Source organism: Dipodomys spectabilis, unplaced genomic scaffold (assembly GCF_019054845.1).
Source record: "Dipodomys spectabilis isolate Male_0828 unplaced genomic scaffold, ASM1905484v1 ptg000085l, whole genome shotgun sequence".
Taxonomy (NCBI): domain Eukaryota; kingdom Metazoa; phylum Chordata; class Mammalia; order Rodentia; family Heteromyidae; genus Dipodomys; species Dipodomys spectabilis.
In genome coordinates, this window is record NW_024870762.1 from 2212326 (window position 1) to 2238917 (window position 26592).

At 57.0% G+C, this 26592-nt stretch overlaps 1 protein-coding gene across 1 annotated transcript; it reads right to left on the reverse strand.

The window, feature by feature from the left end:
* Window positions 1-787: 787 nt before the first annotated feature.
* On the reverse strand, window positions 788-22616 carry Rab44 (RAB44, member RAS oncogene family). Its single transcript, XM_042684179.1, has 14 exons — window positions 22567-22616; window positions 17740-17952; window positions 13283-13391; window positions 11564-11735; window positions 9956-10102; window positions 9622-9712; window positions 9221-9316; window positions 8288-8475; window positions 5842-7088; window positions 3886-3967; window positions 3650-3764; window positions 2405-2506; window positions 1286-1362; window positions 788-976 (listed from the first exon to the last, which is right to left on the reverse strand). Exons 2-14 carry the CDS (start codon window positions 17938-17940, stop codon window positions 886-888), a joined length of 2718 nt encoding a protein of 905 aa, XP_042540113.1. The 5' UTR covers window positions 17941-17952; window positions 22567-22616; the 3' UTR covers window positions 788-885.
* Between the last annotated feature and the right edge of the window lie 3976 nt (window positions 22617-26592).

Below are 26592 nucleotides of genomic sequence, written 5' to 3' on the forward strand. Positions count from 1 at the left end.
GAGCCGGCGAGGCCTGGAACTCAGGGCAGGGAGGCCTGGACCCAGAGACAGGAACTAGCCAGAGACATGAGCTGGTCAGGACTCAGGGAACCCGGCTGCCTCCTCTGCCATCCCCCGCTGGAACAGCCAATCAGGCAGAGACCACGGTGAGGCCCAAGATCCATATGGCCACAGAGGCCTGTCCAGCCCAGACCCCAGGAAGTAACACAACACTTACTTTGTAACTGACAAGCTATGTGAATTAAGCCTGATACCAGCGGCTCACACCTGTCATCCCAGCTACTCAGGAGGCTGAGATCTGAGGATCGAGGTTCAAAGCCAGCTTGGGCAATGAACCACCAGAAAACCAGAAGTGGCGCTGTGGCTCAAAGTGGTAGAGTGCTAGCCTTGAACAAGAACAACAAAAAAGCTCAGGGACAGTGCTCAGGCCCTGAGTTCAAGCCCCACCACCGACCAAAAAAAGGGGGTGGGGTGGGTTAAGAGTCTGGCATCAGAGGAAAGTTTATTCCTTTCCTCAAGACCTATTCTCCTGATTGTGTAAGAAATACACAGTGTGGAAAGCAGAATATTTTTTTAATAAGCACAAAGGAAGAGATCACCCCACCTTCACCCGGAGACGTGCGGCAGTCATTTGGTTTATTTCCCTTCTGTTGTTTTTCTAGGCTTTTCCTTTCCTGGAGAATTTACCACCCATGCCTCCCCAAGCCCATCCTCACTCCCAGCCTTATTTGCTCAGTGAAGTCCTTCCTGGCTGGCACAAGGCAGCAGCCACGCACCCCTGCCGAGATCTGGGCCGTGATTCCAGGGGGCCTGTCCTGCCTGCCCTCGCTGGACTCAGAAGGGCGGCAGAGCTGAGATCAGGGAGCCCCAAGGTGTGATGGGGGGTCAGAAGCAGCAGCGGCCTTTCTTGGGGGGCCCCCCGGGGGCCACCTTCACCAGCGAGCCCCTCAGCCGGTCCTCCTGCACCTTCAGCAACCTGCACGACAATGCGCATGCGACTCCAGCCATTGCCCAGAAGGACCCTGGGAGTAGCCTGGGGGGCGGGGCGAGCAGGCTGTACCCCACGCTCCCTCTCTCTCCAGCTCCTCCCATGACACTGGGAAAATGGAGTCAGGGAAAGCGTGACTTCTGTTTCTCTTCTGGGTGCCAGGCAGCTGGTGTTCCTGCCTTGGGCAGTGAGGGACAGATGGGAGACGGGCGGTGTGGGGCTGGGGGTGCGGGAGCATGGCCTGGCAGAGGGAGTCCCAGCTGCAGGGGGGATGGGGGGGCGGGGGGGAGCACTCACCGGGCCAGGCTCACCATGGGTTCCAGGATGTTGTGTCCCAGTGCGGCGCTGCACTCCCCAAAGGAGACCCCCAGCTCCTGCGGGCCAGATGGAGAGGCTGAGGGGCCAGGTGGCCTCCAAATCCTGCTCCCAAACAGCCTCCGCCCAGTGCCTCCAAGGGGAGGGGCCGGCTGTGGGGTGAAGGGCTCCACCCTCCAGACACCCCACTTCTGAGTGGTAGCAAAAGCCTGCGCCCCAACTTGGAGAAATGAGAAAGGCGCTTTGGAAGGTCTGTTGGTGGTACTGGGGTTTGAAGTCATGCTTGCTCAGCTTTCTGGCTGGGCTGAAGCTCCACAATTTGAACCACGCTTTCAGCTCTGCTTTTTTCTGCCTGTGTGTATGAACTTGAACTGGGCTTGAACTCAAGGTCTGAGCACTGTCCCTTGGCTTTTTTTTTTTTTTTTTGCTCAAGGCTGGTGTTTTACCACTTGAGCCACAGTAGCTCTCCTTTTGGCTTTTTGCTGGTTAATTGGAGATAAGTCTCATGGACTTTTCCTGCCCAGGCTATCTTTGGACCTTGATACTTGGGTCTGATGTGCTGAGTAGCTAGGATTACAGGCGTGAGCCACTGGCACCCGGCTTTTTGCTTGCTTTTAAATGGGGTCATGTACTTTCGCGTGGGCTGACCTCTGACCACCATCCTTCCTATATCCACTTCCCAAGCCGACGGGATGGCAGGCACACCCTACACCCAGTTACTGGTTGAGACAGAGTCTGGAGAACTTTTTGCTCAGGCTGGCCTTCAGCCATGATCCTCCTGACCTCAGCCTCCTGAGTAGGTAGCAGTCTAAGTGAGAGCCCCCGGCACCTGGCTTGGCTGGGAATCTTCAGTGAAGCATTTGGAATCTTTTCCTTCCTGCAGATACTTCTGCTGTAGGTCGGGAGTATGTGAGGGTTTGCAATGAACCCAAGGCTCTGTGTCACGACCACCACTGCAGCCAGTGTTTGGGTGTCAGGCTGGCCTGCAGTGGCCAGGACGGGCGGGGGGAGGGGGTGCTCAGGTCTTTTGAGGGGACAGTTGTGGGTGAGGTGACCCCGATTCCCCTCCTGCCACAGAAAGAAATGGAAGCAGGGACTCACCTGGGCCAGCTGACGCCCGGCCTCAGTAGACACCTGTCGCCCATCCTCGCAGTCCATCTTGTTTCCTAGCAGAAGGATGACGGCACCGTCCGCCCCTGCCTCCTGCACACAGAAATGGAACCTCAGCCCGCTCAGTGGATGCCTAGAAACTTCTAGAAGTTTCTAGAAGCTGACAAGGAGCCTCCATATTCTCCCTCTCCATATTCCACACCCACCCTGTGTCCTTACCCGGACCCCACCACCCATCTGCCGCGAGCCTCCCCTTTCCTCCTCTTCCCTGTCCCCTTCTCGGAAGCCCAGGCCCAGGGCGCCTCCCCCATGAAGTCCCTGGAGCTGCAAGCAGCCCCGGCCCATTCTCTAATTGTCTCCTGAGTCACAGCAATAAAAGAACGCCTCTGACCGCTGACCGGCACCCTGCACTCATTCACAGGGCGCAAGGAGCTGTCTGCCATCTTCTCAACTCCTCCCTGGGAGAAGTCACAGAAATCAGACCCCAGAGAGGTTCAGTCACTTGTCCAAAGTCACACAGTCGAAGGAGGAGGAGTTGGGACTCAGGGTGTGGTCAGATACCAGCACCCAGCTCCCCTTCTCTTTCTTTTTTTTTTTTTTTGTCAGTCGTGGGGCTTGAACTCTGGGCCTGGGCGCTGTCCCTCAGCTCTTCAGCTCAAGGCGAGCGCTCTACCACTTGAGCTACAGCGCCACTTCCGGTTTTCTGGCGGTTTATTGGAGATAGGAGTCTCACGGTCTCTCCTGCCCGGGCTGGCTTTGAACCGCGATCCTCAGATCTCAGCCTCCTGAGTAGCTAGGATTACAGGCGTGAGCCACCAGCGCCCGGCCCAGCTCCTCTTCTCTTACGCCACCTGAGTATACCAATTCCAACTAGACTAGAAACTTCTGAAGTCCCAAGTGCCCATCTTCCTGCCAACACAGCTTTGTGTCGTACCCTGCTGTTTTAAGGACATGCTACACGCAGAGACTGTGACCTGAGGCTGCTTCACCCAGGCCAGGACGCGGCCTGCATGGTCCTCGGGTGTTAGGAAGCAGGCTCCGTAAGCAGAGCTGCTGTGTGGAGAAAAGAAGTGCGTGGAGGATGAAGGAAGTAGTTGCTTCGAGGCTGTGCTGTGTGGTTGTGGTTTCTTTGTACTGCTGAGCTCCCAGCTCATCCTGAAGTGGTGTCACGCATGTGTCCCTCGTAGCCGGGGGGGGGGGGGGGGGGCGGGGGACAGGGACGGGAAGGACGCTGACCTGCAGACAGTCCAGCCAGTAGCGCACGTGGGCGAAGCTCTGGCGGGAGGTGACATCGTACATGAGCACCACGCCCTCGGCCTTGCGGAGCAGCTGCCGAGTCACGCTGTGGTACCTGCAGGAGAGCCTGTGAGACCCCGCACCCCGCATCCTGAGTACCTCCCCAGCTCTCCCTGCGCCCCACACACCAGGGAGGCAGCCAGTGCCAGCGCGGGGCCGGGCCAGGCCCGCCATACCTCTCCTGACCAGCCGTGTCCCAGAGCTGCAGGGCAAAGAGCTGGTTGTCCACCTGCAGGTTCTTCACCCGAAAATCCACTCCTAGAAGGCAGACAGGGGTCAGCCCCATCTCCACCCGGGTCCCCCAGCCCGGGCTGCACCTGCAGCAGCCCCAGAGCCCCGCCCCCCTGCTGTCCTGCTCCCCCCCTCCAATCCCACCTCCACCCACCCCTGCCTCCTGGCCACCAGCCACATGCTGCCCCTCTTCCAGCCGCCTTCCCTTCCTCCCCTCCCTTCCCTTCCCTGTTCCTTTCCCTTTTCTTTTTTCACTGGTGCCAGTACTGGGGCTTGAACTCAGGGCTTGGGAGCTGTCCTTGAACTTGTTTGCTCAAGGCTAGTCCTCTACCACTTGAGCCAAAGCACCTCTTCTGGCTTTTTGCTGGTTAATTGGAGATCAGAATTTCATGGACCTGGGATGGGAAGGTGGCTCAGTGGTAGCATGCTTGCCTAAGCATGCATGAAGCCCTGGGTTCCATTCCTCAGTGCCACATACACGGAAAAAGCTGGAAGTGGTGCTGTGGCTCAAGTGGTAGAGTGCTAGCCTTGAGCAAAAGGAATTCACAGACAGTGCCCAGGCCCTGAGTTCAAACCCCAGGACTAGCAAAAAAAAAGAATCTTATGAACTTTACTGCCTTGGCTGGCTTTGAACTTCCATCCTCAGATCTCAGCTTCCTAAGTAGCTGGGATTACAGGGTGAATCACCAGCACCAGGCTTCAGCCGTCTCTACAACCATTTAGAACACTACAGTACTCCCACTGAGCAGATGAAGATTTGGAATTCATAGAGTGCTACGATTGGGGTTTGGAATAGTTCCAAAGACCCCACCCTGGCACGGGTGGGAAGAGCTGGGGCCTAGTAGGAGGAGACAAGGCCTGGTGGGAGGAGCTAGGGCCTAGTGGGAGGAGCTAGGGCCTGGTGGGAGGAGACAAGGCCTGGTGGGAGGAGCTAGGGCCTGGTTGGAGGAGCTAGGGCCTGGTGGGAGGAGCTAGGGCCTGGTTGGAGGAGCTAGGGCCTGGTGGGAGGAGCTAGGGCCTGGTGGGAGGAGACAAGGCCTGGTGGGAGGAGCTAGGGCCTGGTAGGAGGAGACAAGGCCTGGTGGGAGGAGCTAGGGCCTGGTGGGAGGAGCTAGGGCCTGGTAGGAGGAGACAAGGCCTGGTGGGAGGAGCTAGGGCCTGGTGGGAGGTCTTCTGATCATGGGGGTGTGTCCTAGAAGGAAACTCAGTCCCTCCTCTCTCTCCCTTTTGCGTCCTCACTACAAGGTGAGCAGTTTTGCTCTGCTGCGTGCTCCCTCACCGTGAGACTGTTTGGCCACAGGCCCAATGGCCAGGGGGCCAGCCACAGACGGCGACCTCCTAAACCGAGCCCAAAGAAACCTTTGTTCTCCGTAAGTTGACAGGCTCAAGTATTTTATGACAGTCACAGAAAAAGCTTTCCGATAATTTGCCCAAGGGAAGGGGTAAGCTAGGATTTGAACTCAAGCACCTGGTACCCTAATTTACCACCCGCAGTAAATGCATCCTGTGTCAGACATCCCAGTGAGCCACATGGAAACTTCCTGTCCCAGCAGGCAGGACTGCCCGGGGCGTGTCAGGAGCCGGTCCAGCCAGGCCCACCCCACCGTGGGTGGAGACGCCTGTTTTCACTGACAACTAACATGGTCTCTAAATTGCAGGGTGCTTTGTTGATGTGGCACATTATAAGCTAATCAGATCAATGCAGAAAAAGCAAATTACCTGTAATTAGAGACAATTAGTGAAATAGTAAGATTATGCCCATATAAAATAAGGCTTCATGCAAGCCGATGGCCAGGGCAGAGCCTGCCATGTCCTTAGGCATTCAGGCAAGGCTTGCTCCAGGCCTGCTCCGGCTTGCAAGCCCTGGCTGGGGCCTCCCCTGCACATCCCGCAGCCCTTACCCACGGTGGCCGACAGCCCGGCCGCGAAAGAGTTCTCGTGCAGCAGGTGCAGGAAGGAGGTCTTGCCTACGTTGGAGTCCCCCACGAAGATGATGTGGAAGAGGTGGTCAGGGTTAGCCTGAGGACCAGCAGGGTGGTCCCCCGGGAAGGTGGTCAGCCCGGCCTCCCCCAAGTCCATCTTGGGGTCTTTTGGCCTGCCCTGAGCCCCTGGCTCCCTGGGTTCTCTGTCTGACTGAGCAGGCAGGGGTGGGGGTCCCAGGTGGGATTCCAGCTCGGCCGGGGTGGAGGGGCTTTGTGAAAGCTCCTGGGGTCCTGCTTCTGCCTCTCCTGGAGCCTGTGGCGCATCAGCTGAAGAAGGCCCAGGCGGAGCAGCTTTCTGGGGGGATTCCGGAGACCCCATTTCCAGGGATTGGGTGGCCTGCTCTGAGGCCATGCCCAGCCTGCCTGGGTCTCCTGGCTTTCCTTCCTCCCCGCCAGGCTCCTCTTCCAGGCCCTGGATGGGGAGGACCCCACTGCCGGCTTCTCCCAGGGCCTCAGCACCGCCTTCCTGCCCCACCAGGCTGGGCTCGCTCGGCACCTGCTCCTCTCTAGGAGTCTGACCCACAGACCCCAGGCCCTTTGAAGGCTCAGCTGGTCCCTCTGGGAGGCCCATGAGCCCTTGCTCCCCTGGGCCTGGCAGGTCTTGATGGAAGGCCTCCTCCTGCCTGGCCCCGGCCAGAGCCTGGGGAGAGAGCGGGGGAGGGGACCCATCCCCCCAAGGAGTGAGCACCTTGAATACAGCTGCCACCAAGCTCCCTGGCTTCCCAGCTGGGGCTCCCAGGAGCCCCCCGGGGAGGTGGGGTTCGGGCCTGGAGCCAGGCTCCTCATCCTTGGATCCCAGGCCATGGGGCTGAGCTGGGCTGGCCTTCCCTGCAAGGTCCACTCCTTCCCCATCCTGGGTGCCAGGCAGCACCCCTGGGGGGTTCCTTAGATCCGCGTCTGGCTCTGAAGCTAGCTCCTGACCAGACGGCAGAGCACCCAGCTCCGAGATGGAGATCTGCCTGACCACACGGGGCGTCTGGGGGCCAGAGGTGGCTCTTGGGGTGGGGGACGGGCTCCAGGAGAGTTGGGGGGCCCTGTGTGGGGTGCTGCTGAAGGTGTTCAGGAGCTGGTTCCAATCATCGTTGTCCCCAAATAGCCCAGGCAGGGGGGCCTCCTCAGGGAAGGCCGCCTGAGGCACTGAGGGCTGCTCCTGGGGCCTGGGGAGGCTGGAGAAGAAGTGGGAATGAAGGTTGGTGCGGGACCGGAAGCTGATCCATGCTCCCCTCAGCCCACCCTGCCCCATTGGAGACGCCACTGCGGATAGCCGAAGAGCGAGTGTCTGCCCAGCATGTACTAGGTCTATGTGTGTGTGTGTGTGTGTGTGTGTGTGTGTGTGTGTGTATGGGTGTGTCTGTGTGTGTGTCTGTGTGTCTGTGTGTGCATGTCTGTGCATGTCTTAGTTGCAGCCTGGCAATCAGGAGCCACAAGTCTTTCCACTTTTTTTTCTTTCTTTTTCTTTTGTCAGTCGTGGGGCTTGAACTCTGGGCCTGGGCGCTGTCCCTGCGCTCTGCAGCTCAAGGCTGGCGCTCTACCACTTGAGTCACAGCGCTACTTCTGGTTTTCTGGTGGTTAATTAGAGATAAAAGTCTCACAGACCTTCCTGCCTGGGCTGGCTTTGAACTGCGAGCCTCAGATCTCAGCCTCCTGAGTAGCTCGGATTACAGGCGTGAGCCACTGGCGCCTGGCTTTCTTTTTTTTTTTTACCAATCCTGGGGCTTGAACTCAGGGCCTGGGCACTGTCCCTGAGCTTCTTTTTTTTTTTTTTGTCGGTCATGGGGCTTGAACTCTAGGCCTGGGCGCTGTCCCTCAGCTCTTCAGCTCAAGGCAAGCGCTCTACCACTTGAGCTACAGCGCCACTTCCAGTTTTCTAGTGGTTTATTGGAGATAGGAGTCTCATGGTCTTTCCTGCCAGGGCTGGCTTTGAACCGTGATTCTCAGATCTCAGCCTCCTGAGTAGCTAGGATTACAGGCATGAGCCACCGGCGCCCGGCTTCCCTGAGCTTCTTTTTGCTCAAGGCTAGCACTCTACCACTTGAGCCACAGCGCCACTTCTGGCTTTTTCTGTGTATGTGGTACTGAGGAACTGAACCCAGGGCTTCATGCGTGCTAGGCCAGCACTCTACCACTGAGCCACCTTCCCAGATCCTTCTTTCCACTTTTCTATGCTTCCGTTTCCTCATCTGAGCCCTGGGCACAACACAGCCAGCTTGGCAGGATCCCTGTGAGGTTTGGAGACCCTGCGTGTCTGTGTTCAAATCAAGCCGGGGAATGCGGGGCCCAGCCTGGGCCTGTTCTGGGAAGCCCCTGATCTCCCCTGACTTCCCCGACCGCTCCTGACCTCCCCTGCGGCCCAGCAGCCGCTTACCTGTGTTCCTCCTCCTCCTGCCACGACACTCGGCCTCTGGCTGCGTCCAGCTGTCCCCTGGTCACCAGCAGCTGTCCCCGCACTGCCTCCAACTGCCCAGCCAGGTCCTGCTCAGCCTCCTGAAGCTGCTGTTTCTCCAACATGGCCTCCTGCTGGGTGTCGCTGAGGTGTTGGACCTGGGCCTCCAGCTGGGACAGGTGGAGGGGGAAGAGGAAAGATTCAAACTTGTTCTCTAGAGCAGCAACAACAACAAAAACCCCCTCCAAGGGCTGAGAAGGTGGCTTAGTGGTAGAGAGCTTGCTTTGCATGCATGAAGCCCTGGGTTCCATTCCTCAGTATCACATAACATAGAAAAAGCGGTAGTGGTGCTGTGGCTTAGGCTCATGTGGTAGAGGGCTAGCCTTAAGCAACAGAGGCTCAGGGACAGTGCCCAGGCCCTGAGTTCAAACCCCAGGACTGGCAAAAGAAAAAAAAACCCTCTGAAGGTCATTGTAGCATACACACCCTCCTCCTCAATGTCCAGGCTCCCAGAGAACCAGCTGAAAATATAGGATTGGTAGCTGAGCACTGATAGCTCAGAACCTATAATCCTAGCTACTCAGGAGGCTGAGATCTGAGGATCGTGGCTCAAAGCCAGCCTGGGCAGGAAAGTCCATGAGACTCTTACCTCCCATGAGCCACCAGAAAACAGGAAGTGGCGCTGTGGCTCAAGTGGTAGAGCGCTAGCCTTGAGCAAAAAGAAGCCCAGGGACAGTGCCCAGGCTCAGAGTTCAAGCCCTGTGACAAAAAAAAAAGTGGTGGAGAGTCCTCCTCGAGCAAGCAAGCAGCATGAGAGCTAGAAGGCCTGAGTTCAAGTCCTGGTACCAACCCCCAAACAAACCCAGATCAGAGCGCGCTGACAAAGGCCTGGGGTCTGAATCCGGGCGCGCTCACCTCCCTCTGGCCTTCTGCCAGCTGCTGCATCTCTCGCTCCTTGGCCTCCAGCACCGCCTGCATGTGGGCGCTGAGATCCAGGCCCCGGGAGTCGCTCTGAGGAGGAAACAGGGTCAGCCCTGCCCTGCACACTGTAGCTCCAGCAGGCGGGGCCCACCCTCTCCCCTGGCTCGAGCCCAGGGCCCCAGGATCACCAGACTTGGCCTAGATTTGAACAAGGAACCTGAGGGAACCAGAGAATGGAAGCCGGCCCTGAGGGGCAGAGAGACCTGGCTTAGCTGGGAAGTGAGCCCAGGCTGGGGGAGCCCACCTGTCTCTCGGGGGACCCCCAGTGCTCAGGGCAGGGAGACCATGGGCTCCCCGCAGCCTCTGCTTCCCCACTATTAGCTGCTGGCGCCCACCTGTGCCTGGAGCTGCTGTTTCTCCCTGGCAATCTGCTGCTCCATCTCCTGGTACAGCTGCTGGACCTCTCCATGGTGGTCAGAGCCCCGCCTAGGAGGGGTGGGAGGCCAGGCAGCCTCAGCACCCAGTGGCAGGGTGACCCCCCCACTTCCTGCTTACATCATGCCAGCCACCACGGACCCCTGATAACCGGGGTCCATGGCACGGTCATTTCCCCAAGCATCAGCCAGATGCTGGTCCCCAACATCACTGCCTCCTGCCCCTCGGGCGGCACCAGGCCCTGCCACCAACTCCGACCTTTAACCCAGGGCCTAGACAGCCAGCTCCACTCACGTCCTCAGTGACCGCTCCAGGGCCTCCCTGTCCGCCCGGGCCTCCTGCAGGTGGAGGCTCATCTTGGCCAGGAGGCCCTCCAGGGTGTGGGCCAGCTGGGGCTCCCCCCGCCGCAGCTCCCCCCACAGCGGCCAGATCTCAGCCTGCCTGCGACAAGAGGCCTCCAGAGATTAGGACAAAACAGCTCGGGTAAGGGGTGCGTGGAGGGAGGGGATGGAGGAACTCACTCCTTAGTGGTCTTTTCTGGTTTTGTGCTAGTATTGGGACTTGAACTCAGGGCCTTGTGTTCTTACTTGCCTTTTTTTCCACTCAGGGTGCTCTACCACTTGAGCCACATCTCCACTTATAGCATTTGATCGTTCATTGGAGATAAGAGTCTCACAGACTTTTATTTTTTTTGGTTGGTTGTAGGACTTGAACTCTGGGTCTGGGCGCTGTCCCTCAGCTCTTCAGCTCAAGGCGAGCGCTCTACCACTTGAGCTACAGCGCCACTTCCTATTTTCTGGTGGTTTATGGAGATAAGAGTCTCACAGACTTTCCTGCCCAGGCTGGCTTTGAACCACGATCCTCAGATCTCAGCTAAGATTACAGGCATGAGCCGCAGGCACCCAGCACACTCCTCAGCTTTAATGACGATGTTCCAAGACAGTTGGACACCAGGGACACAAAACTCCACTGACTACCGGGCACAACTCAAACGCTGTCTCCCCCAGGAACCCTTCCCAGATGAGGCCTCTCCCTTCTTCTCAAACCCCTGGGTGTGTGTGTGCAGGGAGAGCCCGCCAGTCCCTGGCCTCCTCTCCTCTCCTCTCTCGCTTTTCACTGTGTGACCTACAGCCAGTCCCATGCCTCTCTGTGTTTGTGTGTAAAGCGAGGAGACAACACTTGCCTGGCAAAGTGGTTGGGGAACGAGTCATGCCCAGTGGAAGAGCCAGCCAGGGGCATGGCACCCGGCTGGCACCCAGTAAATGTTGCTTTCACATGGATTTAATTGAGACATGAAGATGGAGCCTAGGCCAGGCTGCCAAGTGGGTAAATGGTTGCCCGCTCCACCTGCCCTGCCAGCTCACGCCCTGGGTGCCACCCTCCCACCCCCCTGAGCCCCGCCCCGCCCTTGAGAGCAGAGGGGAGGGAGAGGCCGGGGAGCGGTGCAGACCCCTTGCTGGCGATCTCTTGGGTCCCCAGGGTGCCAGGGAGATGTGCACCCACTTTTTTAGGTGGGACCCTCTTCTCCAAGCATGAGAGACCACCCCCCCAAAAAGCATAGAGCCCGGGACACATCGGAGGAAATGCCTCTAGTCTTCACACCTGCCCAGATCGGGGCACTGCCAAGCTGGAAGTCACCCCACTGTGGGACCCTCTTTCTGAGCTAGGAAGGAGGTCCCTGGAGAGGCCCCCAGTGCCCTGGAGGGAATCTTCCTCCTCCCCGGGATGCTTGTGCCCCTCTGCAGCCATGAGCGGGGGTCAGAGGTCACGGTCACGCACCAGCCAGTGGCCAGGCTGGCGTACCCCAGCTTCTCTCTGCAGCCAGGCCCCGAGCACAGCGCCCAGGAGGGGGCCCCGCCCCTCGGGCTGGCAGCACCGCCCCTGCCCCACGCACGGCCTTACTCAGGAAGGAAGTGGTCAGCGCCCAGCTGCCCCACGAGGCCCAGGAACGCCTCCTTGTCCTGAGGCTCAGCCTCCTTCAGCGCTGGGAAGCCAGGGGATCCAGACGCCCGCTGAGAGGGCGGGGGTCTTCTTTGGAGCCTGTGGGGGCTCAGGTCCGAGCCAAAGATGTTTCCTGGGGGAGACAGGGGAGCCGAATGGGCGCTGTGGCCCTGACTTCTGCTACAGCCCTTGAGGAAGGAGTCCTGGCCAGCGCTGGACATACACAAGCCACCTCCAATGCTCAGACAGATCTAGGGGTCGCTCAGGTAGACACTGTGTTCCTTATACATCATCTAGGGTCCAGAGATGCGCCAACATTCATCTGAAGTCACACAGCAGCTCCACAGTGACCAATGGCTTCTTCATCTAGTCCATCAAGGGGTGTTTACTGAGCATCTACTCTGTGCCAGTGGCAAAGCTGGCCCAAATCCCTGTTGTTCTGAGAGAACTGACATTCTTTTTTTTCTTTTTCTTTCTTTTCTTTTTTTTTTTGTCGGTCATGAGGCTTGAACTCTGGGCCTGGGCACTGTCCCTGAACTCTTCAGCTCAAGGTGAGCGCTCTACCACTTGAGCCACAGCACCACTTCCGGTTTTCTGGTGGTTAACTGGAGATAAGAGTCTCATGGACTTTCCTGTCTGGGCTGGCTTTGAACTGTGATCCTCAGATCTCAGCTGCCTGAGTAGCTAGGATTACAGGCGTGAGCCTCCAGTGTCCAGCTCCTTCCTTCCTTCCTTCTTTCCTTCCTTCCTTCCTTCCTTCCTTCCTTCCTTCCTTCCTTCCTTCCTTCCTTCCTTCCTTTCCTTCTTTGTCGTGGGGCTTGAACTTAGGGCCTGGGTATTGTCCCTGAGCTCTTTTGCTCAAGGCTAGCACTCTACCAGTTGAGGCACAGTGCCACTTCCAGTTTTCTGGTGCTTCATTGGAGATAAGAGTTTCATGGACTTTCCTCCCCCGGATGGCTTCAAATTGCAATCCTCAGATCTCAGCCTCCTGAGTAGCTAGGATTACAGGTGTGAGCCTCTGGTGCCTGCTTTACCTCCTTCTCAAGGCAAATTTACTAAGTGAGCTCAAGGGATACATTGGATCATTCCCACTGGGAGTCAGGGAGAGGAGGGAGACTGCTTGAGATGAAGAGGCTAACCACGCCACCTCTGGAGGTGAGAAGAAGGATTTGTAGAGAAGGGCAGTCCAGGCAGGGAGCAGCATATGCAAAGGCCCTGGGGGAGAAGCTGGGCTAGGCAGACAGGAAGGTAAGGGGCTGCTGCGTGAGGCCGCAGGGTACAGATGGCGCCGGCCCGGGCCTCGCAGAAGAGCCAGCCTTTGTTCCCTCACAGGTGCTGGGAAGCCCGTGGGTGGCACGGGTGACTGAAGATGGTCCTTTGGGGCTGCAGGGACAAAGGTTCCTCTCTGCCCTGCCTGCTATGCCAGGCTGACCGGCCTCTCAGTTACCTGGGCGTTCCCAGCTTGTGGGTGTAGACCCCTGGCCTCCCCCTCCACAGTGCCTCAGGACCCCGTTCTGAGGGGACACGGCCCTCACGTGGCCTGTGGTCTCAGGAGGACAGGCTGGGGAGTCTCAGGGGAGAGCCCCAAGTGCCCCCATGTGAAGGCCTCTGGGCCTGGCCAATGACCCCGGCCCTACCCCATGCTGGGCGACCCGGGGGCCTCTCCCAGGACAGACTTACGGAGCCCAGAGCTGAATTCTTCCAGGGAGAGGCGGCCTTTCCCCTCCGTGTCCACCCAGTCGAAAATCATCCGGGGCTCCTCGCCACCCAGGAAGCTGAACTTGGCCTCCTGGAAGGAAGGCGGGGGGCGGGGGGGGGGGGGTTGGTGCCAGGACTGGGCTGGCTTCAAAGGGGTGGAGGGAGCTCTGATCACAACCAAGAAAAGAGAGGAGATGCCTTCAGTCTCCCCGCCCCCAACCCCACTTCCCTTCTCCTGGGGGGGCTCAGACCTCCCCCAAGGTCCCCAACCTCAGCCAAGACAGACCCCTCCCCAGGGGAGCCCTGAGCTGGGCCAAGGCCGCTTCCTCCATATCCCCACCCCAAATCCCGAAACCCAGCCCCTGGGGACCAAGAAAGGACCACAGAGAGTCCTCCCCAATGCAGTCCATCAGCAACTGCCAAAATGGTGCGGGACGGGACGGGGTGGGGGGGGGGAGAGGAGGGGGAAGGAGAGGGGCCTGGGGGGGGGGAAGAGGCCCTAAGTAAATGAAAATGAAAATGGTGGGGGAGGGGGAGAGGCTGGGAGGGAACAGTGACTGCTCCAAGTACCCCACACCCATCTCTGAAATGGTCGCAGTCATTAGTATGGTGCTGTTGATGTATGCTAATTAATAATAATAATAAACCAGCAGAAACAAGTCACCTGGAAGTTGTCAGTAAGTAACAAGATGTCCAGTGCATCCTCTCTGTATTATTAAATAGAGGTAGGAAGCAGCCAGCAGGTACTAAATGCCACCATGTCCCCAGCTTGTGCCCTGGAATAACTAAAGCCAGGTGCTGGTGGTTCATGACTGTCAGCCTAGCTACTTAGGAGGCTGAGATCTGAGGGCTGCAGTTCAAAGCCAGCATGGGCAGGAAAGTCTGTGAGACTTTCATCCGCAATGAACCACAAACGAGTTGGGAAGTAGCCAGGCACCAGTGGCTCACGCCTGTGACCCTAGCTCTTCAGGAGGCTGAGATCTGAGGGTCACAGTTCAAAACCAACCTGGGCAAGAACATCCGTGAGACTCTTACCTCCAACTACCCCCCCCTCCAAAAAAAAAAAAGAGCCAAAAGCAGAGCTGTGGTTCAAGTGGTAGAGCGCTAGCCTTGAGTAAAGAAGCTCAGGGACAGCGCCCAGATCCTGAGGTCAAGCCCCAGGACAGCCCCTTCCTCTCCCCCACACACAAAAGGTAGCTAATGCCCAGGCATCTGTAGCCCACCCCTGTAATCCTAGCTGCTTAAGAAGCTGACCAGGCAGCAAAGTCTGTGAGACTCCAATTAACCAGCCAGCAAAAAAGCCAGAAGTAGGGCGTCCACCAAGGAAAAGTCCCAGGCCCTGAGTTCAAGGAGCTGATTCCCCCGCACTCGCCTTACTCCCGTGTTTCCCTCGCAGTGTGTCAGCGCCTCGCACTGCCATTTTAAGTGGGTGAATACCCGCTATTCCCTGGGCTTCCAGAACGAGTAGAACCCTGATTTTTTTCTTCTCTTTCTATCTCTGTCTATAGGGATTGAACCTAGGAGTTTGGGGTTCTGGGGTTTCTGGGGCTTGAACTCAGGGCCTGGGCACTGTCCCAGAGCTTCTTTTTGCTCAAGGCTAGCGCTCTACCACTTGAGCCACAGCGCCACTTCCAGCTTTTTCTGTGTATGTGGTACTGAGGAATGGAATCCAGCGCTTCATGTTTGCTAGGCAAGCACTCTACCACTAAGCTACACTCCCAGTCCCAATGTTTGTTTGCTTTTGAAACTCTTCCTAAATTGCCCTGGCGGGTCTCTAGAAGCTGGTATTCCAGGCCTGTGCCACCATACCTGGTTCTACCAACTCATTTCTTCCTTCCTTCCTTCCTTCCTTTCTTCCTTCCTTCTTTCCTTCCTTCCTTCCTTCCTTTTCTCTCTCTCTTTCTTTCACCTTCCTTCCTTCCTTCCATCCATCCATCCTTTCTTTTTTGGTTGGTTGTAGGACTTGAACTTGGGGCCTGGTCACTGTCGTTGAGCTCTACCGCTTTGAGCTATAGCGCCACTTCCTGTTTCTGGTGGTTAACTGAAGAATCTCCCGGGCATTCCTGCCCTGGCTAGCTTTGAACCAGGATCCTCAGATCTCAGCCTCGTGAGTAGCTAGGATCACAGGTGTGGGGCATCAGTACCCAGTCTTGCCAGCTCATTTATTCATTTATGTATTTAGCTAGTCCTAGGGCTTGAACTCAGGGCCCGGGCACTGTCCCTGAGCTTCTTTTTGCTCAAGGCTAGCACTCTACCACTTGAGCCACAGAACCACAGCTGGCTTTTCCTGAGTAGTTCATTGGAGATAAAAGGGTCTCACAGACTTTCCTGCCCAGCCTTCTGCTAGCTCTATGCCTCCCCCACGATCAGATCCTAAATATATGAAAGAAGTGTTAAAACTTCAGCAGCTGTTTCTCCGGATTTATGAAATACCTCCAGGCTCCTGTGGCAGCGACTAGCGAGTGAGAACAGCCAGCCTCCCCCAGACTACGCCGGCGGGGAAACACCGCGGGGTGAACCTGGCAGCCCTGGCCTGCTTTATAGAAAAGCCCTAGAGATTTCTCGGGGCCTTTTTTGACATCAGGGGAGACCCTGGTGGAACCCTCATAAAGCAGGATGCCTGGGACCCCGCGGGGAATTCTGCCGGCCTCACTGGGCGGCATGATTTGTTCCCATAATCCATACCCAGCAGCCCTCCATCTGCTCCCTGGACACTTCTGCTTTTCCGCGCTCGCCCGAGGGCTCGGCGGAGCTGCAGGCCCCGCTTGCGTCCACCACCAGCCCAGACATGGCGAGCTCCGGCCCACGGGCCACCAATCGCGTATGCTTCCATGGGGCCTGGGCTTCTGGGGGGACTTTAGGTGACCTCCAGGTTGGCCTGGGGGGGCTTGGGGGTTTGCTGGCCCCTGAGTGTACCTGCGGGCCGCATACCTGACAGCCAGGGGAACCGGAAGTCCTTGCTGGATTCTGGGTGACCACTGGGAAGCTGATTGGGCATATTGGTGGCAATATGGCGCTCTCTCTCTCGCTCTCTCTCTCTCTTCATATATATGTATATGTGTATATAACACACACACACACACTTTTTTTTTTTCGGTCGGTCATGGGGCTTGAACTCTGGGCCTGGGCATTATCCCTGCGCTCTTCAGCTCAAGGCTAGTGCTCTACCACTTGACCACTGCACCACTTCCAGTTTTCTGGTGGTTTATTGGAGATAAGAGTCTCACGGACTTTCCTGCCTGGGCTGGCTTTGAACCGTGATCCTCAGAGCTCAGCCTCCCGAGTAGCTAGGATTACAGGTGTGAGCCACAGGCGCCTGGCACACACTTTTTTAAAAATTGTGTCTTAATAGACATGAGAAGGAGAGCCTCCTCTGTCTGCTTGAGCCACTTCTAACCTGAGTCTGGCCGGCTAGACTTTTGTTCATTGAAATGACACTTTTTTTTTTTGGTTGGTCGTGGGGCTTGAACTCTGGGCCTGGGCGCTGTCCCTCAGCTCTTCAGCTCAAGGCTGGTGCTCTACCACTCTTCCGTGTGTGTGTGTGTGTGTGTGTGTGTGTGTGTGTGTGTGTGTGTGTGTACATGCCCTGGGGTTTGAACGATGACATTTGTAGTCATCCACCTGGTTTGACAAGCAGCTCTGACTACACCCCAGGATGAACTTGCCTGCTCCAGAGGCCTAAATCATCACCACCCACAAGCTACTTCTTTGGTTTAAAATTCTCTCTCTTGGGCTGGGAAGGTGGCTCAGTGGTAGAGCGCTTGCCTTGCATGCTCGAGGCCCTGGGTTCGATTCCTCAGCACCACATAAGCAAAAAGAAAAAAGCCAGAAGTGGTGCTGTGGCTCAAGTGGTAGAGCGCTAGCCTTGAGCTGAAGAGCTGAGGGACAGTGCCCAGGCCCAGAGTTCAGGCCCCACGACCGAACCCCCAAAAAAAAAATTCTCTCTCTTGTTAAAACGTAATTATTGGGTCAGGCGCTGGTGCCTCATGCCTATACATTAATCCTAGCTACTCGGGAGGCGGAGATCTGAGGACCATGGTTCAAAGCCAGCCTGGGTAGGAAAGTCCATGAGACTCTTATCTCCAATAAACCACTCAGAAAGCCAGAAGTGGCGCTGTGGCTCAAGTGGTAGAGTGCTCACGTTGAGCTGAAGAGCTGAGGGACAGCGTCCATTCAAGCCCCATGACTGACAAAAAAAGAAAAGAGGAAAAAGAATACTGGGCTGGTGGCATGGCTCCCAAAAGAATGCCGGCCTGCTTGCAAGTTGGAGACTATGAGTTCAAACCCCAGTACTGGCAAAAAAAAAAGGAAAGATCGAATGTGGAAAAACAGTAAGATACAAAGCCTTGGGTGTCATTTACATGTTAGTATAAAGAAGCCTCTAGTTGTTCCCCCTCCCCGGGACAAACTGTCCAGGAGGGGTGGGACAGTGAGCTCACCGCCAGGTCCTCCCGGGTGACAAAGCCCCTCTGCTGGGCACCGCAGTGCTGGAAGAAGGCCTGCAGCTCCGCCGTGGCCCGCGGGGACCAGAGCTCGGGGGTCCCGGGCGCCTCCTGGCCTTCCACTGGCTCTCTCATCTGCCACCGGCGGCTGGAGCCCAGCTTCCGGCCCCGTCGGGCTGATCTCCGTCCACTCTCCATGGGGCCTTGGACCTGGGGGTGAGGGAGCCGGAGGAGTGCTGGGTGGCCACGTCGCTAGAACGCAGCATGGCCACAGCCCCCGCCCAGCTGTGTGGCCTAGCTGCGCTCTTGGGGGCCTTGTGTTGTCCCCAAGCCCTCCCGAAGGCCTGGCCTGGCCTTTTCCCAGGGAGCAGTGCGCCCCCCAGCAGCTCTCAGAGCTTGGCATGGCAGCGCCCTGCCCTGCTTCCTCCTGCCCTCTCCACTTATCCCCCCTCCCCTGCGGGTCTATGGGGACCTTGTGGGGGAACTTCCAAGGCCAGACGGTCCCAGCCTGGCTCCCAAGAGCTCCCAGCTCTCATCTACCTGACATCTTCCTTCCTCCTCCAGGAAGCCCTCCTGGAAGGCACCCTCACTCCCCACACTGCTGGATGAATCTGCGGCACCCAAGACCATGTGGAAAGAAAAGCCCTGGCTGTCCGGACAGTCAGGGTGGCTCCCACCGGTAGAGACTGTGTTCTAAAGGAATCCAGTGAGATGGGAGGCCCCACACAGCATGTGCAAAGGGCCTGAGGCAGGCCCTGCACCTTCTGTTCCCATCAACGGCCACAGATAGTCTGAACGGAGGAGGGAGCAGAGGCTCTGCAGCGAAGGTGAGGGGGAGGGCAGGGCCAGCGTCCTCACAGCTGCCTCAGGAAGCCAAACCTCAAAGTGAAATACGGAGGTAGTCTGTCAGTCTGTCTGTCTCTCCTATACATGCGCTCTTTCAGAAGCAGGGTGAAGACACTGGATTGCTGGGAGGTGGGACAAGATGGATTGGAAGCATTTATCTTTTGTGTTGTGTGTGCTGTGCCTCAGCAAGGCTAGTGCTCCGAGAGCCTCCTGGGCTTTGGTCCCTAGGCTGGAGAAGCCGGGCACGGTACCTGCAGGAGGAGCGGGCGGCATCCACCGAGCCACAGAGCAGGACGCCAGGTGACAACTGTAGTTCTAACCACAGCACCCCACAAACCCGGCCCGTGTGTGGGGCTCACCGCCAAGCTAGACCTTTAGCTTGTGCAGGAAAGGAGGGTGGAGGGCGGCTCGAAAAGTCTGGCCAGGCCTGGCACAGCCCGCCCTGGGATGGAGGCAGCAGAGCCAGACGCCAAGGGACTCCTGCCGGGGCAGCCAATACAGACGCCGGCCATCAGCCGGGCCGTGAGTGGCTGCCCCGCCTCCTCCCCTCCCCTCCCCTCCCCTCCCTCCCCCTGCTCCCAGCCCTCCGAGCTGACAAGGGTAATGAGCCTCCGCACTGCACCGCTCTCTCCTTCCCTATTAAGAATGATTAACGAAGCCAGGCACTGGTAGCTCAAGCCTGTCATCCTAGCTACTCAAGAGGCTGAGATCTGGGGATCACAGTTCAAAGCCAGCCCAGAAAACTGGAAGTGGCACTGTAGCTCAAAGTGGTAGAGTGCTAGCCTTGAGCAAAGAGCTCAGGGACAGCGCCCAGGCCCCGAGTTCAAGCCCCACAGCTGATAAATGAAGAAAAAAAAGAAATAGGGGGTGGAGAGCCAAGAATGAGCCTGTCATCCTCGAGACTTGGGAAATGTAGCAGGAGGATCTCAGGTTCTAGGTTAGCCTGGATTACATAGCAAGAGCCTTTCCTTCCTCCAAAAAGAAAAGTACAAAGGCAATGGCGGGGGTGTGGCTCAAGTGGTGGAGCCCGACCTGACAGGTGTGAGGCTCTAGGTTCAATCCAGTATCGAAGCTAAGTAGGAGGGCTGGGAAGGTGGCTCAGTGGTAGAATGCTTGCTTTGCATGCATGAGGTCCTGGGTTCGATTCCTCAGCACCACATAAACAGAAAACGCCAGAAGTGGCGCTGTGGCTCAAGTGGTAGAGTGCTTGTCTTGAGCTGAAGAGCTGAGGGACAGTGCCCGGGCCCAGAGTTCAAGCCCCACAACCGACAAAAAAAAAAAAAGCAAAACAAAAACTAAGTAAACAAAGAGAGGCAAGAATGAGATTCGGGGCTGGCACCGAGAAGTCCCCATGCTCCTCGTCTTTCTGTCACCAGTGTCCCCACCCCCATGCTTCATGGAGATTATGATGTGGGGGCTCCTCCCTGGGCCACGACTCAGAAAGCCATTGTCCATTCTGGGCCACCCTCCCCCTGAGGGGACCCCCACCCACTCCAGCCCATGACCCTCCAGTGGCCTCTGGGGCAGCTCCAGCCTGGTGAGTTATAATCAGACAGAAAGACCAGCTTAGAGTCAGCAGGAGGAGAGGGGCGGGCTACGCCCATCACAGCCAGGGAGGGCGTGGCATCACCTCCCAGGGAGGGCGTGGCCTCTTTCCCACGCAGCCTGAAATGGGAGACTAATACCTATCACTCAGTGTTACCTTGAGGATTGGATGAGCTAATTAAAAACAAAACTAAAAACCTAAAAACCACTCCCCGTTGCCTGGGTGAGCCTCCCTTTCTGGCTTTACTTTCTCTTAGCACTTGTCATCTTCTAGAACAATCTTTTATCCCCTGATTTTCTACATTTCCACCTCCTTTTACTGAGATTGCAACCCCTCCACGTTTGATGTCCCCTCCTGCTCACTGCTATAGGCCAAAGGGCCAGGACAGCTTAAAAACACTTGTGGAGGGCTGCGAAAGTGGCTCAGTGGTAGAGTGCTTGCCTTGCATGCCTGAGGCCCTGGGTTCGATTCCTCAGCACCACATAAGCAAAAAGAAAAAAAGCTGGAAGTGGCGCTGTGGCTCAAGTGGTAGAGCGCTTGCCTTGAGCTGAAGAGCTGAGGGACAGTGCCCAGGCCCAGAGTTCAGGCCCCACGACCAGACCCAAAAACAAACAAACAAAAAAAAAACACTTGTGGAGCCGGGCGCTGGGGGCTCACGCCTGTAATCCTAGCTACTCAGGAGGCTGAGATCTGAGGATCGCGGTTCAAAGCCAGCCCGGGCAAGAAAGACCGTGAGACTCCTATCTCCAATAAACCACCAGAAAACCGGAAGTGGCGCTGTGGCTCAAGTAGTAGAGCACTAGCCTTGAGCTGAAGAGCTGAGGGACAGCGCCCAGGCCCAGAGTTCAAGCCCCACGGCCGACAAAAAAAAAAAAAAAAAAAGACAAACAAAGAAACCCCCAAAAACTTGTGGAACATATGATCCACGTCAGATGTGAGGGTAGGGCAGGCCTTCGGTGTCTACTGGGAGGAGCAGCGGGAATATCATTGAAGACCCCATTGGTGAGGGTCCTCACAGACAGCCTTTATCTCCAGTGACAGCTGGGGAAACTGAGGAAAGCTCTGAGGGCCAGGGACCCAGCCACCATGACAGGAAACTGATGCCATGGTTTTTTGTTTGTTTTGGTTTGGTTTGGTTTTGGTAGTTAATTGAAGATCAGAATCTCACAGACTTCTCTATCGGGGCTGGCCTTGAACCACCATCCTCAGATCTCAGCCTCCTGAGTAGCTAGAATTACAGTCATGAGCCACCAGCCACCTGTGGCCAGCATGGTGCCTTGTTCCTTTCCCTGAGATGAGCTTCCCCTGGCACTTCCTGGGACAGAGGTACTTTCTGGATAGCAGAGTTCCCTACATGGGGGGGGGGGAGTGGAGATGCCCCATGAAGCAAGCCCCCGGGGTGAGCAGGGCTTTGGGGGCGTCTGCTCTCATCATGTGATGGAAGCCAGGCCTGTGCCTGATGTGTCACTTCCGGTGGCAGTGACAACACACTGATAAGATGCCCAGGACAGAGGCCTCCGGGACTGGGCGTAGGAGGGGAGGGGTGGGGTGGGGAGGCGGATCGCTGGGCCCACCAGATTCTCACAGTCCCAGAATCAAGTCCCAGGCCTCACCTCAGCAGCCTGGGCACCCCCCCCTCACAGCCCCTTCCAGCGCTCACAGGGAAACCTCCCTCCCCACAGCGGGTCCCGCCCAGCTCCAGCCCCACAGAAGCCCAGTGTCCTCCCTTCTGCCATCAGCCACCTGTCCTGCTGCCCAAAGCCAGAGCGGGCTCTGGATCAGGTGACACCTGTCACCAGCATTCCCCCCCCCCCACGCCCCTGGGGCCACTCAGAGACAGAGGGACATCTTCCAGTCAACCAACAAACGCGTGTGCATGTCCCTGCTCAGCTGCCATCTCCTCTCCCTCGGCGCTCCGGGAAACAACGCCCCTCTGCACCAGTCCTCAGGCACCAGAGTGCCACCGTGGGGGCTGCCTGCACCCCCTCTCCACTGCAGCCCCCCGGGGGTGTCACAGGCCAGGAACACAGCTCCGCCACTCGGCCTTGGCCTCACCTGACACCCCACTCAGGGCCTAACCATCTTTGTTCCCGCCCACCCGCCCTTCTTCCCTCACTGATAGAGACATGGGGGGGCTAAGAAGCCAGTGGACTCGCCCAAGGTCATCTCCCCTTAGGGGAGGTCATCTACCCGTCTTCCCAGGGCGCTCCACGGGATCTCAGCACATCACAGCCCACGCGTGGGGATGCACACCTGTCATCCCAGCGCTCGGGAGGCTGAGGCAGGAGGATGGAGAGTGGAGGCCAGCCTGGGCTGCGTGGTGAAATTCTGTCTCCAAAATAGACACAAACAGCGGGATGGGGGCCCAGCCGCCCTCCCTGCCCGCCCCCCGTCACAGCAAGAGACACACGGCCCACTGGAGTGGTCCTCACCGCTCTTGGGGTCCGGGCGCAGCCCTGCGCTGTGCTCCTGGTCTCAGGGAGGCGGCCTCCGCACGCTGGGCTGTTAACAGTCATCTCTCTTGCTAAATCTCCCTTTCCGTTCCCCAGCCAGCCAATCGCCTGTGCTCATCTGTGGCACTTCCTCTTGGAAGGACCCCTGGCCTGGCACCCCACCCCCACCCCCTCTCCTGGAGTCTTGGCAGTGGAGGAGAAAGCTCAGAGGGGGCTGGGAGGAGGCTGAAGGAGGGGGAGACTTTTAAGGAGAGGCTCAAAGGGTGAGGTGGACGACTCAAGCTTTCTCCCAGCCTGCCCAAGCAGGAGAAGCTGGGCTCCAGTCTCTGTACCCCAGTTTCCTGCCAGGATGTCCTCACCCAGGCAGAGGCTGGAGGGGTACAGTGGTGGCTACCGCTGGCATACGAAATCCCTCTGGGTACCCTCCCCTCCACACCTCCTTATCTTAGGGCCTCATCCTCAGATAAAGCAAGGCTTCTATCTAACTTGATCTTTAGCAAATAATCTAACTGGACGTCCAGATAGATTACAGATCGGAGATCGTGAGAACCCGAGAGCTCGAGAGCTCCAGGCCTGGCTGGGAAGGTGGCTTAGTGGTAGAGTGCTTGCCACGCTAGCACACACGAAGCCCTGGGTTCCATTCCTTAGTAGCACATAAGCAGAAAAAGACAGAAGTGGCTCAAGTGGTAGAGTGCTAGCCTTGAGCAAAAAAGACTCAGGGACAGGTTCAAGCCCTGAGTTCAAGCCCCAGGACTGGCCAACAAAACACCAAAATCAAAAACAAAAAGAAAAAACAGCAGGGTGCTGGTGGCTCACGCCTGTAATCCTAGCTACTCAGGAGGCTGAGATCTGAGGATCGCAGTTCAAAGCCAGCCCGGGCAGGAAAGACCGTGAGACTCCTATCTCCAATAAACCACCAGAAAACCGGAAGTGGTGCTATAGCTCAAGTGGTAGAGTGCTCGCCTTGAGCTGAAGAGCTGAGGGACAGCGCTCAGGCCCAGAGTTCAAGCCCCTCGACCGACAAAAAGAAAAAAAAAAGAAAAACAACACAAGTCCTGGAGTTCAATCCCTGCTTGACTCTCTCAAACTCATGAAGAAGACTATCTGGAAAAAGAATGCTCATGGATGGGGAGGGAACAGTGTGTGTAAAGGTCCTGAGGCAGGAATGTGCTTTGGGAGAGCAGGAGGCTGGAGCACTTTGAGGAGGGAAGAGTAGAAGATAGGGCAGAAGTAGCGCGCGTGACCGATGGGCCACGAGAGGCCTGTTTTTGTCGTGAGTAGCATGGAGGCCTCGTCTCTCCACTTCTCTGGGAAGAGAGTGGAGCTGGACTTTTCAACTCCAACCCCAGGTTCTCAAGGCATCATTTGCCTGCCCCCCACCCCCGCCCCAGGCTTAGCTCCCTCCCTGGAGATAGAAGGGGTGCAGAACAGGCAAGGTGTCCCCACATCCTGAGTCCTGGAGGTGAGGGCACAGCTGGCCTCGCCCGCCCTGGCCACCTGCGCCAGGGGAGAAAGCTGGCCTGGCTGGACACCCAGCTGCTAGGAGCAGGTTGGATGCAGAGTTTCGGAAACAGCAGAACTCTTAGAAGCACAGTATTGCTGGACTTCAATACACTTAGCTCAAGAATGAAGATTTTTCTAGGCTAGGCGCCAGTAGCTCACTCCTGTAATCCTAGCTACTCGGGAGGCTGAGATCTGAGGATCGAGGTTCAAAGCCAGCCCAGGCAGGAAAGTCCATGAGACTCTTCAATGAACCAGCAGGAAACCGGAAGTAGTGCTGTGGCTTAAGGGGTAGAGCACTAGCCTTGAGCTGAAAAGCTCAGGGACAGCGCCCAGGCCCAGAGTTCAAGCCCCACGACTGACAAAAAAAAAAAAAGATTTTCTAAAAACAAAATTGATAAGCAAGCAAGCCATGGACAAGTGGAAAAGTTCTCATATTCACTAATTTTCAACTCCCTATAGCTGCTTGAATTTACAAGTTTGGGTCAACCATGAGGCAAGAAATCATCAGTTGGGGTGGCGGGGGGGGGGGGGGGGGGAGGGGGGGGGGAGTAGGGAGGAGGCAGAGTGGGCACCTTGGAGCTCAGCTAGAGGCTCCCTGGGTGGCGCTATTTCCAGATCATTGAGAAAACTCATCATGAAGGACCAGGGTCTGTGGAGCATGAGGCTGGGCCCCACAGCCTCTGCTTAGAACCTGTCGCCCAGCTGCGATGCTTCTGCTTTCTGGTTTATCAGGGGGCAGCATGACCTGCAGCCCTGTGTGGATCTCACTCCTGGATGGACACTTTCTAGGGCTGGGTAGGGCAGGGCCTGGGTGCCTGATCTGGGGCCCGGAGGGAAAACAGTGCCATGTGGAAGGCTGCTAGGGAAGCCATGGAGGCTACACAGAGCTTTGGGGATGGGGGAGGCGGTGTAAGGGACGGACGGCCCAGGGGTCCAGTCATGAAGGGCAGGGCCAGTGCCCGGGGCACCAGGATGGGGTGAGGTAGGTAGGAATGGAGCAGGCACAGAGAGCAATTTGGTCAGCTCAGGAGATTCAAGCCATGACAAATGATCACTGAACCTCCACAAGGCACTAGCACTTTCTATCTAGATGCTGGAATCTAGCAGTGAAGGAAGGAGAGGGGCCAAGACCTGCCCTCCCTCCGGAAGCCCCCATTGCTGGGCACTGGGCGGGAGCAAAAAGAGCCAACGCCAGGAAGTTCTTCTGGAGATCAGATCCTGACTGCTGCCACCGTGGACGCCTCATCCCCATCCACCTTCCCACCTTCCCTCCCTCCCTGGCTCCCCGCAAGCACGGACAGTGTTAGGGAGCCTGCAGCAGGCCCTTGGGGCACCCCCACAGCTGCAGGGTTCAGTGTCCCATAGACACGTCCCCCCCTCCCCCCACACACACCTGGTTAAGTGCCCTCAACAGACAATACCAGGAGGTCCCAGGAGGTCCGCTCCATGTGCTTTCCCAGAAGTCACTGCAGGTGTGAGCTTCAGTTGCACCCACAGAAGTTGCTCCCTGGCACCTTTGTTGGCTTTCCCTTTCCTTTCCCATGCTCGCTACACTCCGGCCTGAGTGTCCACGAAATACACCCTAAAGATCTCCTGCACACCAAGTCCTTGTCTCAGAGAGAAAAACAACCACCACAACAACTAAGAGAGTTGGCACCAGGAATGGCAGGAAGTCAGGGATTGCTCACCAGTGACTAGACAATTAGAACACAAATGTTGGTGGTGAGCATGGCGGCAGCATCTGATCCAAGCCAAGCCTTAGCCAGGCGGGTATTGGGGACAGAGACAAGGTACGAATGCAGTGGAGGAACAATGCTAGGTGCAAGAGATGTTAAGGCTTGAAGGATACAATGGTAAGGATGAAGCTGTGGTGTTGGTGGCCTTTGCTAGAAGCCTCCAAGAGGATCGGCCCCATATGAAGCATGATGCACAAGATAGAATTCCACAACAGCGGTTTAACAGACACTCATTACTTCAGGGCCCAAAGGCAGGACATACCAAAAATCAGCTTCAGGATCTGATTATAAAGATGGTGATCTGCAAGAGACAGAGTGCACAGGCCCGAGCCCCTCCCCCTTGCTTTAGGACTTTGCTGGGGAAAGTGTCCTACTGAGACTTGCCTGGATATCCCTGGGAACCTTGTGTTGTGAAATTGGGTTTCCCTGCCCTTTATTTTGTGAAAAAAAACATCTGCCTCCTCAAAAATAAGGTAAAGGGGCTGGGAAGGTGGCTCAGTGGTAAAGTGCTTGCCTTGCATGCCTGAGGCCCTGGGTTCGATTCCTCAGCACCATATAAGCAAAAAGAAAAAAAGCCGGAAGTGGCGCTGTGGCTCAAGTGGTAGAGTGCTAGCCTTGAGCTGAAGAGCTGAGGGACAGCGCCCAGGCCCAGAGTTCAAGCCCCACGAACGGACCCCCCCCCCCAAAAAAAAAAAGGTAAAAATGGAGCTGGGAAGGTGGCTCAGTGGTAGAGTGCTTGCCTTGCATGCATGAGGCCCTAGGTTCA

Coding starts and splice junctions, on each gene's coding strand:
- Rab44 (XM_042684179.1), bottom strand. CDS start 17,940: ATGGAGAGTGGACGGAGATCAGCCCGACGGGGCCGGAAGCTGGGCTCC. Junction 3,765..3,885: donor GACACGGCTGGTCAGGAGAG/GTATGGCGGGCC, acceptor GCTCTCCTGCAG/GTACCACAGCGTGACTCGGC. Junction 1,363..2,404: donor CCGGGCGTCAGCTGGCCCAG/GTGAGTCCCTGC, acceptor TCTGGCCCGCAG/GAGCTGGGGGTCTCCTTTGG.